General features: G+C 38.3%; 1 protein-coding gene across 2 annotated transcripts in view; it reads right to left on the minus strand.

Annotated features, from left to right (window-relative positions):
- LOC131456517 (phospholipid-transporting ATPase ABCA1-like) overlaps positions 1-17,059 on the minus strand; it is a 124,607-nt gene that overhangs the window by 47,909 nt on the left and 59,639 nt on the right. For both annotated transcript variants that reach the window (XM_058624915.1, XM_058624914.1), the window contains exons 30-34: positions 15,184-15,311; positions 10,362-10,460; positions 9,285-9,474; positions 1,947-2,041; positions 1,221-1,326 (exon numbers count right to left, since the gene is read on the minus strand). In XM_058624915.1, the coding sequence (XP_058480898.1) occupies positions 1,221-1,326; positions 1,947-2,041; positions 9,285-9,474; positions 10,362-10,460; positions 15,184-15,311 (618 nt within the window). The remainder of the gene's footprint in view (positions 1-1,220; positions 1,327-1,946; positions 2,042-9,284; positions 9,475-10,361; positions 10,461-15,183; positions 15,312-17,059) is intronic.

Below are 17,059 nucleotides of genomic sequence, written 5' to 3' on the forward strand. Positions count from 1 at the left end.
CTTTTATTCCTCTTTCAGTGGCATCCAGGACTCCACAACAAATAACATCACCTGTATCCAAGATACAAAGCTGGCTGAACAAAGAACGCTGCGCTCCAATTAGCAGCAGCTCTCTCAAAAGATGACTTAGATAAAGGCAGTTTCTTAAGCACCAACTTCAGTGTCAAAAATAATCAGTATGTTAACATGTGACAGAGTAATGTCACACCTGCTTCAATTACCAGAAAGAATAAGGAGTTCTCAAACATACTATACCTTTGCCATTGACAACATGGCTCTAATATAACAAGAATAATACATATGTAGATTTTGGCAACATTTGGAAATGGCAAAAGCCAAACATGCAACTCAAAACAATTTATTTGATGTAGATAAAAAAAAGTATCCTTTAAAAACTTACAAATTTTTTTGCTTTTCTTCTAATGACTAAATTAATGAGTAATCAGACAGTGTGCATTTCATACACCATTGTTTAATTGTATGCCATCTCCTCAGTCCCTTGTCCTTAGTTAAATGTCTTTGGGCCGATAAACTCAGGCCTATCAAGTGCCAACCAGGTAATATTAAAATAAAGGCTCAACATGGATGACTGCCATCCTGTATGCAACAAGAACATGTGTTAACATCAACAAATAACAACAAAACAAAATAAAATAACAACAAAAAATCCACAGGGAGAGGGAGAGCGAGAGAGAGAACAGCTAACCACGATAAATTATTTTATCGAGTTAATCTCGGCTGTATTGATCGCAACGATTAATGCGTACACTTTGACGGCCGATTTGTGCAGATCTGTGAGAAAGAAATGTTTTCCTAAATCTGTAGAATAGGATGTGCATAATGTTTCACCTAAATTGGTAATTTGCCACACATTTTGGCTTTAAGAAATATCACCTCCTGTGATTTGAAAATTGCAGTAGGCCATATTGTGATTTTGATAAAAAAATTGATGAATCGTTCAGCCCTACTACACAAGTCCTAATTTAATGTGTTAGCACGCAAAGATCTGCTGAGTGATGTGAAACTTTAACAACTACTATGGATGAAGATACATTGGCTGTGCAGGTATTTAGTCATTCACCATAATATTCATGCTTGAGAAAAGGCAACATATGAACCAGAAAACTTTGATCTTATGAGAATAGTCTGTTTTTTTCCCTGAAAATTGAAAATACAATCAACATTTAAAAAAAAAGGGAATGGTGAAATGTATTACAAACCTGAAATGAACTTAATATGTCTTTCAGATCCACAAATGCAGCCTCAATCTCTTCTTCAGTCAGACGGACTTGGGAGTTGACTCCTCCAACAGAAAAACCCCCATATCTAAGACAGAAAAATTAAGAAAGGGAGAGGATATGAAGAATACTACTCAATACTTTCAAAAATTTAACTCGACAACTCGGCTTAATGAGTAACAACACTTTCAATGTATGCTCCATCAGAAGGTTTCAGTTGCCTTCTTGGTGACCAGTCACATACTACTATCCTCCAGCTGGCTTTTCTATCATCTTAATCTGTTAAATCTATTTGTTGATACAATTGTAGATACTTCCATACACAACACAAAACAAACAAAACAGACAGATTAACATGTGAACACTTGTTTGTTTCACAAAAGTGTGCATGGACTCCTGATCCTTAACCTCTATACAGTTAAAGGCCATATTTGAGGAGCTGTGTTAAAAAGTGGTTCAGTAGGAATAAAGCTATATGTCATAAAGAGATAGAAATTGCAGAGTGCAGGTTTTTAACCTTTCATATTCATATTACGCTCTGCTGACCTTCTAAAAGTGGATGCACTGACACCACAACAGCAGCACAGGTAGTAATTTGGAGGTCACTTGTCTCTAAAGTACCATCAGATGTGTGAGTGAAAGAACTGTAATAACACCATTGAAGAACAACTTAAATGAATGATGGACCGTATTCTAAAACACCTTCACCTTGTTTTACCCAAGTCCTCATAAGTCTTGACCAAGAAGTCTGTCATGTTCCGTCCAGTTAAATCCAGCAATGTGTCAGTTGTGTTCTGGATCCGCTGTTAAATGGACAAAAAGACAAAACACCCAATGCAATATATTAGTATGACCTGTAGTAACTTTTTGTGGCTGCTTAGGGTAAAATAGAACAGGTAATAAACAGTGACCTTATAAACTGAATATGTTTCTTTCCACATCCAGCAGATGCTCTGTACTGCTGTACTCTGTTCACAACAAGGCTAATGAGAACGCTGAGTGGAAATCAAAACATTAACCTGTGGCCCTTGCGACAATAATAATGAATCAAACGATGCTAAAACAATGCAAAGAGCTAAAGAAAGTGGCACAACCCGATTAACATGCACCTTTTTAGTTTTATTTTCATTGTCTGGACTTCGATGTTGGACTTTCATTTTCCTGATTTTATTTTTGTCTCGTAGTAACTGGTGGTGTTTTTGTCATTGTTGGTTTTGGAGGATTTCCTGTTTTATTTAGATAGATCGATATACTTTATTGATCCCAGGCTGGGAAATTTGACACATCCTGTTTTGTTTTGATACTCACTTGTTGTCTTTTCATGTCACTTCATCACTCCCTGGTCTTTCGATGACCTGCCCCGTCATAATTAGTTTCGCCTGTGTCGAGCCATCGCTCCCTTCCTCATGTGAATATATACTCACCCTGTTCCCTTTGTTCTCGGTCAGATTTTCTGTTTTGCTGCCCATTTTTGCTGATTATGATTCTGGTTTGCTCTTTGTATCCTGTTTCCCCCCATGGTTTTGATCCAAGTTTTTTTTTTTTTTTTACGTAACCCCTGTGTCCTTTTGCTTTGCTTTGCTTGCTTTGTTCTTTTTCTATTTCTACTTGAGTCTGCCTTCATTTCATTCATTAAAGTGATTTTTACCTGCACTCACCCCTGAGTTGGCCTGCACTTGGGTCCTAAATCACAACGTTTGTGTCAGTTTTCTTTATGGGTAGATGCAAAGTGACATACGAATCTAAGATAAGATAAACTAATATGAACTCCAATTAATACCGGGGAAATCATAAACATACAACCCTTATTATTTGGTGGGAAAAAATGGATGTACACAAATCGAAATTATACACAAATCAACATGGCTGAAGTTGTAAATATTTTAACTGTGCATTTCTCAACAATTCTTGTAATTTTAAGAGTTGCATTGCAATCAACAAAACCTGAGTCTGAATATTTTGCAGGTGATATCTGTTCGCAGAGCTGTGGAACACATTCTTTCAACCCTTATCATAATAGTCACTTCAGCGCAGATGAAAACAACACCCTCACCATAGCTGCAAAAACTGTGCCTAATGCCAAAGGACCCTAATTAGATGTTGTTCCTTGGATAAATGGGTATATTCAAACGTCTAATTAAGAGAGGGAGAGGACACCACACTGCAATGAACACACTCCACAATGTGTAGACTGATACTTCCCAGCACATACACTCGGGCCGGCACCAAGCTGCTTTATCCCTGCTCATTTAGAGAGTTAAAATTATGCTAATTAGCAGAGGGATCATTGATAAAGTGCAAAGTGAGACCCCCAGCTGCAATGCAATTTACCACTGTACCCTCTTGTTACAACAGTTGTTGACGCTTGTGTATAAACAGATTGATGCGAAAGCTTTTACACATGGTGTGTTGATTAATGGGCCTCCCCTTTGTGTTTATTCAGTAAATGGATGTATGTCCATGTATTAATATTTTCACATCTTTATTTTTTCTCTGTCCAAAACTCATTTTGGATTTAAATACTATGTATTTGAGTTACAGTGCAGAAAACAGTGCTCATGCACAGGGTGTTGAAGCAACAGAACATGATGTTTAGGTAATACGATGAGAAAAAAAAACGTAGCAAATTGAGAACGTTGCTGAGAAAAACTGATTGGGACGGTGAAAAAAAACATTAAGAGGACTGAAAAACAAGTCTAAAAATATAAGAATTCAGAAAGATGCCAGAAAAGAGAGGAGGAGGAGGAGGAGGGAGACAGAGTCACAAGGCAAAAAACAAACAGAGGGAGGAAGCAGAGAAAGAGGAAGAGAAGGACCCATCTGGTTTATGAATCAGAGATAAGGAGAACGAGTGGCACAGCAACCTTCGCTTATCTCTGAACAAACACGCTTCTCTTTGAAAAGCCACAGGAACTCGGAAACAAACACAACCAAAAATAAGAGCTTTTACACTGTGCTGTGTGCACAATGAATCTCTACACAAGCATTCAGGCAGTGTGCATTTAATTATTTTGGCCTAGGTCCATGTCCCTCATAAAAGCACCTCAATGGGAACATGGCGTAATGCGTTCGATACCTGGGCCTGCATCACTCGTTCATTACCTGGGAGCAGATTCACTGTGCTTGACATTTCACATGACATCCGTCCTCCACCACACAGTGGTAGCTTGATAGTGGAGGAAGCAAACGGCGGTGAAGGAAATGTAAATGAAGGAGTCACAAAATCTATGTTGAATGAGCTGGCACACTCGAGCACGGCAAAGAAAACAGACTGCTCTGTGTTTAAATCACGTATACCTCTAAGGTAGGATTCAAATTGGATCCAGTGCACGCAAAGAATAGCTATTTCAGGACAGCGGCGTCGTCTGTAATTAAACATGTTGTGTTACAGTGTGCGGTCACTCGTCTGTTGCATCTTGCAAGCGATGATCGGGTTAATTGTGTTTTCATGCAAAGTGATAGATTTCTGCATGTTGCTGAAGATGAAGCTCTTCATCTTAGCCGAGCATGTTGTTGAGTGAAATAAAGTTTGTTGTGTGATTACGTCCAACGTGATTACACCACACAATTGAACTTTTAAGCTGTGCCAAGCATAACTTATGAAATAAAGAGGGCGTAAGAGGAGGCTGTAGGAGTGTGTGAAGTACTTGCTGCTAAGGCTAATCTGTTTCAGAGTTACACAGGTTTGAGCCACAACAGAGACAAACCACTGCCTGGTTGCCTGGTCCAACGCTTGTCTCACCTCGCAAACCAGTGAGCTTTGTGCTGAGAGAGTGGTTCTAGTCTGGAAATGTCACTTTGCACAAAAATGAATGTGCAGTCGTCAATGTTGGTAGACAACTCAACAAGCCCCAGCATTATAGAACGAGTCTGACTGTTGTTTTTACCAGGCTGAGTTGGACTGGCAGGGTTTAGAGCACAGACTGTATATAAACATGGTGGAAAAATAACCCATCCAATTGTGAATCTTTGTGATTTGACAAGTGTTGGAAAACACGGGCTCAATGATGTCACCTGCAACCAGGCAGCTATTTCATGATACCGTGAATTAGTCAAATGAGACCATGATACCATAAATCAAGAAAAAAAATAGACTTATTTTCCCATAGACTCCATTCAAATTTAGCCTGGTAGGTGAGCGTTACTTCCTCGGACAGCTACGTCAATTTGGCTTGAAGCTCATCTGTGGTAAGCTGGATTCCATCACTGCTGACAAAAATCCAAGAGAAAACCTGCTCTCAGACTCAGAATGTACAGATTTGTTATTATTTCATATAATATATATCATTTCAATTCAACATTTTCTTATAACTGTGCAACAACATTTTCTCTTTCAAAACAGCAACCTCAAGTGGATAAAGACACAAATAATAAAATAAAAGACTCTCTATCTTTCTACACAAATGGTAAACCAATGACCAGCTTCAATAGTCTGATAGATGAGGCCAAGGAGAGTTATTTGCAAGCGAGCTGTAGTTAGGCCAGTCTCCAAATGATAAAGACATCAATCGTAATATGTTGAACGGGGTGGCTTTATCAATTCCTCTGCACGCATGATGCCCCCCCCCCCCCCCCCCCTCCCCTTTTTTCTTTTTTTTATCTATGAAGGTTAAATATCACCAGTGAACAAGAGTCAATACCAGAGAATTGATAATGGGCTTACGGTTCCCTGCCATTTCCATGGAAACAATGATTTCACACTACCTCCTGTGGTGCCGTGTCCATGTTTTTTTCTCTCTCTTGTCTTTTCTCTGTAGTTTCTCAAGGGCATATTCGGAAGATGGAAGGGGAGAAATTATAAAAAAAGAAAACCAGTATGAAGATGGTTCACTGTGTCATGATTTATTCAACAGCAGAGGCTTTCAGGTCAAAGGGAATACATCCTGAAAATGTGCTCAGCTTCTGTGGGTGGTCTCTGCCTTAGACATTTATTTATAGCTCCCCTGCGATTGACCACTGTCGACTTACAGGTAAGCAATGTCGCAATGATGATAAATGCATATGTTCCCAAGCACATGGGCGTATGCACTTACAAAGTGCACACATTTTGTTTGGCAGCAAGTCATATTCATTTATTTATATCTATGACAATATTCTACCTCGCTTGATAGAAACAACACTGTCAATCTACAAAAATGATACTCTCTTCAGACTCCATACTGTATATTTCAGTATGATGGCCACATCATATGATACTATATACAGGAAATATATACAAGCATGCCAAGACCTAATGCACTGCACTACTCACAACTGTGTTATAATCCACTGGTGGACTGTAGCTCACAGTAAGGAGAAAGAGAAGGTCAAAGAACTTTTAAAACAGCTTAGTGTAGACGCATAGGCTCTTCAATAAGGTTATTTTCATTACTCGTGAAAACTAGAGACACTGACCATCCACATCATCTCAAAATCGTGCTCCTATATGAACTCACACTATCACAGGGGTATAAATATTTCAAGAATTCAGATGATGAAATGAAAGGTTACAACGCTTCCTGGTTTACTGTGTTACAAACACTGACCCCCCCCCCCCCCCCCCCCCGCCAAATAAAGTGCTGCATAATGCAACACAACCATGATGAACAGAGAAAAGTCACAGTTAACAGCACATGCACTGCATATAAATGTGCCCATCGCCTCACTTGTCTTCTGCTCTACTCTCCTGCAGCAGTTTCTTATCTTACGTTTTAAAGTTCCTTTAGCCACAGAGGCAGACGACTGTCTATGGTCTTGCTACACGATAATATTTCACTGTCCGCAAGGTTGTTTCCATGCAAAATGAGAGTCCATTTGATATCCTTTTACACAATCGGAATTGGAACAAAATACGATGTGAATAAAGGAGTGATGATGCAAGTTAATGTAACAGGATGTAGGCAAGCATTGGACTTTGAACATTTCTTCTTCTTTTTTTCCACCAAGGCTAAGTGTAGTCGCAGCCATTTACAGCATGCAATAATGCAGTCGAAATAGGAGGTAGGAAGTAGGAAGTAAGAAAAAAAATAGAGAAGCAAAATGAAGAAGGAAGACCTTAATGGCCTGGGTACCAGAAGAGAGACACAAGTAGCTCCTGAACAAATGAGGGACTCCTTGACAGTGCTGTCACAAGCTATGAATGAACGTCGGGGAAAGGAAAAAGGTTACACAAAGGGCACTTCTCCTGTTTGACTGTCTCAACAATCATCCTATAATACGATACCTGGACAGTTGCTCCGTCAAAGTGGCCATAAATGGCCTTGTCACAGGAAGCAGCACACTAAAGAATCACACAAGTTCAACGAGGCATTACAGATTGGTGGAGGCTGAAATGGCAGATGGCCGGCTATATATGAAGGAGGTATAGAGGGGAGTGGGAGGGGAAAAAGAAAGGAGTGGTAAATGAACCTAGCAGTCGAGTGTCATGTCATGTCCTCTTTGTTAGAAATCATTGGCTTTTTTTATTTTACTGTTTATCTAATGTCTCAGTTGTCCTTCTGAGATTTCAAAACACAACAAAAAGTAATTTGATATATCTAAGAAAGTATTTTCAAAGTAATCAGTGCTGAACAACTTATTTTCTTGAGTAGACAATAACAATAATTATGCGTTATGTTGAAGATTTTTTTCCCCCAAAAAATGCCACAGCAAAGTCAAAACCACTGACATTGAGTCATGAAATTACGGGACCATGTGTAAAACGCATACAGTTAATGTCCATATATTATAATAATAAAAAATGTAAAAGTAGTTAAAACGCTGTACTGTTTTCATGATGTGATTTGGTTGATAAAGTAGCTGAGGCCTAAATGAAAGTTGTGATAAAAAATTGAAAAATGACAAATTAAACAACTGCTATTTTTGCTGATTACTTGACAGTTCCTGAGTCGAATCGAGCAAATATTATATACTTTTATCCAGTTACAGTTTATTTCATACCAACAAAACATACCACCACAGATCACTGCCTATCTGTAAAAAGCAATGCTGTTTTGCAGCCTGAATTTCAGACATGAGCTTTGCGTTTCCTCTCTCTCCATCTGGAGAAAAGCAACTCAACCATCATTAAAATCCAAGAAGAGGAAAATATTATGCGAATTAGGGAAAGGACACGGTCAAATTAGAATATTTACAAAATACAGACACATTCACACAACACAACTGACAAAATGTTACTAAATAAAATAATATTGTAATGGAAGTGGAAACTTCACCATCTACTCTCTTTGAAAGCAGGAGTGTAAGCCATTCATTTATTTCTGTGCAGGGTCTGCTCATTGATCAAGACTCTTACAGTGTTCTGTATGTAATGTATGCTGTTGTGTTAATGTTGTATAGTGTATAACAATATGATCTATATAGGATCCGTACTGACTCATTCAGACAACCTCCTCAGACTTGTGACGATTACAAAGAAGGTGTCATTGTTTTCAAAGTCTATGTTGCTGGATTTGCCAGTCCTACTATATACTACAGGATAAAAGGTTATCATATAAGAGCAAAAATTAACATTGGACAAACATTGGACAGATGTTTATAAGGTATGGGAGAACAAACTGAATCACTGGCAAAGGCCAAGTCTGCGTATTTCCAGTGGAATCAATTTTGTCCCTGCTTTCATGTATGCTCGCGAGTTCACAAAAGGGACGCAGCATAAAAAGGCTGATTTACATTTTGCAATGCAACGCAAAATCCTTGTTAGTAAGTACCTTTACATTTTCAAATCAAAATGATGCTGACTGTGACTTTCAGACGGTAAGCCAAAAGCTTCCTTGATAAGCATTTTTTATTGCAGTGTTGTGTCACTGATTTATTTTTTTTTTTTTACATCCAGAGCTAAGCACGCTGCAGTTTTTCCCCTCTCCGACACACATTTATTACGTGTGCAGATTTTAAGCAAAGAGCTGCACAGCAAACGAGGAGCAGTGGCCCTCGTTCAGTCAGAGTTTTACTGTCTCGCTCAAGGAATCACACGACGGGACTGACACAACAGTTAAGATCGTAATCTTGCCTTCTACAACCAAACCCTCCCAGGGAGAGTAACAAGCTTCAGTTTTAGAGACTAACCTGAGGTGGAGGGAGTCCTCCTGCTCCAGGTGGACAGTCCGGCAACATGATGTTCCGTTTAGGTGTGCTGCACTGACAGGAGGGGGAGGGGTTAGACATGCTCCAGTTTCCATTGAGGAAGATGTCGGACACTGACTCATCTACCGGTGGAGTTAACCAGTCAGACCCACTGGAAGAACATGGCAAATTCCTGCAGAAGAAGAATGAGGGAAATTGATATTAATTCATTTCTTCCACTCATGTCATCCTTTCCATAATATTCCCTCTTATCTTTTAAGTGCTGTGTAGCATGCTGTGCCACTGTTGTGTAAAGGACAAAAACTGTGGTGAGCAAGTAACCTATTGCTAACTAACTGGATATCATACAGTATTATCATAGAAGGCTAAGTGGGCTTTTTGCCCACTTAGTGTCACAAGTAATATAGATTTTATAGACGGATAATCAAGCAGCCTACTGTGGTTGTGTGATGCATTTTAAAAAAAAAAAAGTGCATTATAAACTTCCATGATATCCTTGGTTTATAAACGGTTTTCAACTTATACTGATCACAATGATGCAGTGTGCAACAGGCTGATAAACTCCAAGAAGATCAGCAAGAATAATGCAAACAGCACTTAGTGGTGGAGGGACAGAATGTGGAACATTAAATTCTGTTTTGAATCGGACAATCCAGATATTTTTTTAGTATTTTCCAGAACATTTTGGCCAATTTCTTGAGACCTTGAAGTAACAACCAGACACAGAGTGTGGCCTTGGCAAAGCAAAGCACTCTCTCAGACCATTGTAGTTATTTATTGATCAAATTTGTTCTTAAAAATTGGATTTCAAAGTCATTTAGGTCCCTCCTTGCCAATGCTCGGGGTTATTTGGTTTGTTTGATTGCTTGTTTTTGTTTCTGCAGTGAGATTTGTTAAAACAGACATGCTTAGATATGGATGACTCCACAGGTGTAACTTGCAATGCATACTTGCATAGTATAAAACGTAAAAACTACCATTTAACATAAATACATGTCAAATACACCAGGGTGCGATTATGTTTGACTGGGTTGTTTTCTTGTTTACTTTATCACTTACGGTATAGGGTCTCCGTTCATGCAGCGAGTCCCAAAGCCAGGATTGTTCACCAAGGATTCCACCACCTGAGACACCTCCAGGTTATCTGGCCCATCATTGCTGTATATAGTGAAAATTTAATTAATGAAAATACACATGCAAACATTCTGATGTGCAATGACATTTCATCCCACAGCAGGCACACGTTTGTTTAATCCATGGCAATCAGCCAATCTGTCATAAGGTCAACAAAGCAGACCAAATGTACTAATTGCGTCTTATGTTCTGACAGAAGAAGAAGAATAAAAAAAAAAGAAGAGGAAATGACTTGGATCATGGCTGGTTTTTGTGGAGCCTTGATATAAAAGCCTTTGCTCCAAAAGAAATGGAATAAGAAAACACTGTCTAAAATATGAAGTAACACCTTGTCTGGTTGCAAAACAGAGGTGTGGCTGCTTCACAGACAGCGAGAATTAGGCTTCCTTCCTGGTTTACCCTAGAATTACCGTCTAGACTTTCAAAATGGAAATACGAATAAGAGTCCCAGTAGACATGATAAATGACCTGCTCAGATCCTCTGTCATTCCTTTGAGTGACAGAGCGCCGGTGTCCATCATCAACAGCTGAACCGATTTACAGCACGAGCGCCGCAGAATCGATAACATCAAAATGCTTGGTATTCGCACCCAGACATTTTTGACGGTGTGTGTGTGTGTGTGTGTGTGTGTGTGTGTGTGTCGTTGAGAGCTCAGACTCCTGGAGGGACGACTGGTAACATACGATATAATTTGAATTTAAAGTACAATGGAGCAGAGTGGATGTGTCTCACTCGTGACCTTTATCCTCGGGTTTTAAACAGCATCACTTCACAAAGCACATTATTTCATATTAAAGGGCCTGATGTTGAGTAAGAGAGCATTTCAAGTAGTGACTCTATTACAAGTAATACAGCATTTGTACTGAATCAGCTCATATCCTAATACTGCCATTTTGTTTGAATACAATAAAAAACACAATCCATCTTCCGTCACAACTGATTAAGCGCTTACAAGTTGTCTAATCTGTTTTACACACTGGCCATTAATCTTCAACATATCTCGACTTCCATAAAGGCTGGGAAGGAAATAAGACATGCACTGGGAGATTGGCTGTGATGCATTTCATGTAAATACTCAATAGAAATGCTGCATGCCACTGGAGTTAGCTTAATCAAAAGTGAGAGAAAAATCGTTGCTTTTACCAACCTTTTTCTTCAGTTTCACATACAGAAATTCCCAAAACACTAGTGAATGTAAAACCCACAGGCTGCTATCATTTGTGGATTTTCTGTCTATAGCGTGAGCTCAGCTCTGCTCTTCATATGCACTCTTGTTCAAACGTCTGTCATCACAATCTTTGTGCCCTATACACGACAATGTCTCGAGTCTCAGTTAAACAATCTTTCCATTTCATTTAAATCCTTATTACTAACTGGACACACTTTTTTTTTTTCAAGCTAATTTTTAAAACACGGTGTTTCTTAAAAGACTATCGTGATGGCTTTCTGCCAAGAGTGGTCACAGCCCAGTCAACCATTTGGATTAATGCAGTGTTCATTGTCTCATTTAGAGGAGGCTCCATGAAGGTCATATGGTCATTTCCTTCTTGGCCAGTGCAGTTGAGTGCAGCTGAAGTGGTCTGATTGTAAAAATGGATTATGTGCAGCCATCTGTTTTGCAATTAACAATGGCTGGGTTGCCACGTTATTCAAGATAATAAAACCACTGGACAGATCCAAAATGAAGACTTGTGTATATACACAGAAACAGTGGAACTAATGAGTCAATGAGTCAATTTAGTGAAAAAGAAAGATCACAGACATTAGAACAAAGATAATAACAGAAAAAAAGAAAATGAGTATGACATAACGATATGAATATATATTATTTTATAATTTGATGTAAAACAATTGTGTTCTTGAGCTGTTGGATTTGAGTGTAAATACTTTGTTTAATATTCTGTTATCTGTTTTGCAATATCATAAATGTATACATTTAACTACCCCCCACCAGAAAAACAATATGACAGTATACTACTGCAACAGCTATACTTGATACACCAGCGAACAGGACCAAAAGCTACTAGAACTTCTAAATTGGATCAATCATTATCTTTAATCACCCGGTGCTAAAATGGATCATTGGCATTTATGAGGTATATCGTGCAACAATGCTCCTCTGAATAGCTGGGATAGATGGAAAAGAATGAAAAGGCACACTACCTTTAATCACACAGTCATCAGCAAGTCGGGTGTTTAAAAGTCATTCAAGAGAAGACAATATTTAGTAATCAGCCAAGGGGAATGCCATAAAAATTAACAACACTGGTTTTAAAATGTATCACACAAGAATATTCCCGGGGATGTGTGGTTTCGGGTTTTAACTATGACCTCTTGATTGTTCGCCAGGATTTCAGTCCTATCTCTTGCGAAAATGAAAACTGCAGTTTACTTTGGGAAGTAAAGTCACATCAATTGATCTTTGGTTTTTTGTTGGATCATTTAAAGGTTTTGTCATTGTTTTAAAAACATCCACTTAAATAGTGCCAACCTATTTCATTATTGTGAATGGACAGCAGTCAATTTGTACTGTGTAAAGACATGACAAAGTGTGTAGGTTGTTTGTGTGGGAGTCAGTGGTTGACTTCTTTGTTTTCGGTTGTGAATGTTTGTGGGTAGACTTTGATGACAACTCACTGCACAGTGTGCAGTGGTCAGAGTGACGGAGAAACTTTGACAGCAAAGGGACTGAAAAACTGAATGTTTCAGCACCACGGAGAGGGACAGGCTGGTTTAAATGTTTCAGCACCATGGACAGAGAGATGCACAGCCAGGCAAGATTTGTATGTTACAGCCCTGAGGAAAGGGGCTAAGGATTGCATTTAAATGTTTTACTTTCCTGAATTTCACCCACACTTTATTTTATAAAATTAAATACACAATATGCATATCATTATAAAAGGGAAACTATTAGAACAGCTCAAGATCAAAAATGACATAAAAAAAAGTTTTTTTAAGAGGAACAGAAAAGTTTCTTCAGCCTTGTGAATTATTTCAAGATTTTAGCTTCTGCATCACTGGAGAAAACAAACCTGCCAAAAGTAATGGCAACAGTGCCCTCCAGTTAGCTGGATGTTTGTGTATCATGTGCTGTATATGGTCAAAACTGAGTGTCCAGGAGAAATGATTAATTATTATTGTAATTATTGTTATTATTATTATTATCATTATTATTATTATGCTAGACTACAGTGATTCTACAATTTTAATTAAAAATTTAACACAGCATTGAAACTATGTATCACCATGTGAATGGCAAATAGAATTATTATTATTAATAATAACAAATCACTTTATTTTGCCTTTGTTGACAATGTATGTACCTATTAAACAGATGTACAATGTACCTATTGTACAAGTATCACATCAAAAAGGTGTAGTGTAGACCTTTTTAAAGTAAAACGTCTTTGAACAGTCTTTGAAGTGAAACAGTAAGTTATGAATGTGTAGAAATGTATGAATTGTTTTTGTGAGGTTTCAGAAGCATAGTAGATAAACAGTAATGCATTTTACCATCGCCGTTTACAAAGAGCAAATAACCCAGCTTGAAAAAAGCTTCACACCTATGTGTTATTTTGTTTTTCTGTTATCTGTATCTCCTTTGCAATCATTCAGTTGAATTTGATGTAAGCTGAAGATGTGCCTTTTCACCGATTAATGTCTGCAGTGCTCGATGACAGAATATGAAGCTGCAGCCAAGGAAAGGACAGACTGATGACCTCAGTGGTGCAAAACTCCCTAGGCAATTGAACACGAGCAGGACTGTAACTTTGTCTTTCTTTGATTTTCTGTCCCTTTAGTTGAACTTTTTTTTGCAGGGTTGCCACATATTGTTCATTTACTCTGGTGTAAATATGTATCATGCCGCCTCTACCGCTGATAACAGTAAACATGAACTGCAGCAGGATTCCTCCCTGAAAAAAAAGCCCATATCAGTCAGCACAAGAGAAGGTATTAAAATTACAGTGGATGTGTGGACACTGAAAAGTAAATAGAAATTATGTGGTGAACTGCAAGGTTTTCCATTTATTATGAGACACCACGAAAAAGCATTTTTGCACAGTAAACAATAAATAAACTAAGCTGAATGTTCTCAAATGCTCTGGAGAGAAAAACATTCTCGGCCGGTAGTACTAGACCTATTCTTTTGAGTAGAGAGAGCACCAAATGCAACTACTAACTACAGCCTTATACGTTGCATTCTAAGATATTCATAGCCGTATGCTTGTGAGTATGACGGTAAGTTTAAGAGATGATGAGACTTAAATGTGTTTGATTTGTTCGATTTAACCTGCAGGCTTTCCTGAAGCTTCTTCTGCCACAGAGGAAATCAATTCTTCCATGAAAAATCTGATCATGGTGCCTCCTGACTTTTCTGCAGAAATGAAACTGTCACACAGCCAAGAATCACATCTGTCAAAGGTGATGAGCTCAAGACTGAAGTATGAACAACAATAACTGTCAGTCAGAGTAAGAAGGATCTGAGGGATTGCTTAACCAGTGCTTACTTGATAATTGTATTTGTAACGTAAAAAAAACCCAAAAAACTGTTTTATTCTTTTATAAATATTGTAAATATACTGATCCAAAATGATGAGAAAATGTCTACTGCCATAGGCAGGGCAACACATAAGCCCTCCAGGAAGCTAAGGCAAATCCTGGGATTTTAAATGAGTATGTTTTATTCAGTGTTTTTAAACAACAGTAATTCCACAAATTCGACATTTTCCATTTTCATGGGGATACCTGTAAAATGTGGTTTGCGGCAATCCATACATCCAGGGCTGCAGCTCCAAACTGGGATATTCAGCGAAGGGTGGGATGATGAGTGAGAAGATCAGGGACAGGCACACAAACACAGGGGGCAGGATCACCTTGAACAGAAGAGTTTTCAGTCAAAATACTGGATTTAAAACGCCACCCTTTGTCTAACATATTTATATTTTACTATTTGTTAGACTTTACAAAGTTGGAAGTTAAGAAAGCATTAAATGGTGTTTTAATAAACCAATGGACACAAGCAAACCATACTTTTTTCAGCTTCAAATTAAAAATCTGTTCCTGGACACTGCAGCTAAAATAATAATAAAACAAAATTAAATTAAATTAACTGTAAACAAATGACTTAATCTTTAATCATGGACTAATGGTACCCAAGTGTATCAGCACGTGTAGTGTAATTTTAATTTTAATTGTAAAAACATACAACACCCACACAATTATAACGTTGTTATTGTTGGTCTCATTCCAAAAAAAAGATTAAAAAGAAAAGCAATACTCTGTGTGGCTGTCCACGTTTGTCAGCACGGGGGATGCGTGTTTATGTGTGGTAACCGCGAAAGCACAAGATTCACTGTGAGATCAGTTTCCTCATTGGCCTCCCTGAGCCTCCACACTGTCATTATGTGCTACAAAATGAGTGATGCAATAAACAATAAAGCAGGACCACTGCGATAATGTGCGCACATTAATATGCTCCCCACCAACTTGTTTGGGCTCTTCTGCATGCTTTATGAGTTTGATTAAACACTTCCAACACCACCACCACCACCATCTGGCCACTCAGATATAATTAGTTTCTTGCTATTCTCTTGTCTTTTGCGTGTGTGTGTGTGTGTGTGTTTTTATAAACCAGACGCTGCTGTACACCTCCTACCCCCTTCACCCGAGCCCAATCCTCTTTATTCCGATATGTAATTCTCTTTTCATTTCATTGTTGGGGCTGACAAAAAGGTCAGTGGGAAATACGCAAGGTATCTTAAATGTTTAATCACTTTTTAGTTTGGAGCATATTGTGCGGTTAGTGTGAGGTTTGCGTACATTTGATTAATTGCAGACCATTCAATTTGCAAGGCCAATTCAAGATTCTACAACTGGAAAAACTAAATTCGCTGCACAGCCATTAAAATGTGCTTGGTAGAAAGATAAAGAGCAGCAGTGAGACTGAAAATCTTAATGACAGACTGCATAAGAAAGAACTATTCTTTTTTTATTTTTTTTTTCCCTCACTGCAGACACACTCTTTTTCGCTCTCTCTCTCTCTCTCAACAGTAATTGCAGGTGACAGCTGGTACTTGTTCCATTGAGAGAGATCTGCAAAAAACAGGGAGAAGTCATTATGCTCACAAAGCCAAAGCACTCCCATGAACAATGCATGAGTTTATGGCATTCTGAAGTTTAGCAGGGATTTAAAGAAGAGGATTGGCTTTTATGCGGAAAGGGTATAAGCAAAAAGCAAAATTAGCTTCTTTTTTCCCCCTGCAAAGTCAAATAACTCATTAGATTTAGTTTCTTCAATAAACATTTCTGTTGATCCAATTTGGTTTGTGAATGATGGCAAATATTGCTGCCCCTTGTGTTTAAGTGGATAATAGCATCAGGTTGGAAATTGTATTGATACAATATATGGACAAAAGTATTGAATTCAGGTGTTTCAATCAGGCTTTAGGTTAGGCCCCTAATCTCCAATGAAGGGCAATCTTAACACTTTCAGCATATCAAGACATTTTGGACGATGCTTTGCTTCCAACTTTGTGGCCCTTTTCTATTGCAACACGATTGTGCCCCAGTGCACAAAGCGAGGGCTATAAAGACAGGATTTGACAAGTTGTGCAAGAACTTG

This window comes from Solea solea, chromosome 3, assembly GCF_958295425.1.
Source record: "Solea solea chromosome 3, fSolSol10.1, whole genome shotgun sequence".
In the NCBI taxonomy this organism is placed as follows: domain Eukaryota; kingdom Metazoa; phylum Chordata; class Actinopteri; order Pleuronectiformes; family Soleidae; genus Solea; species Solea solea.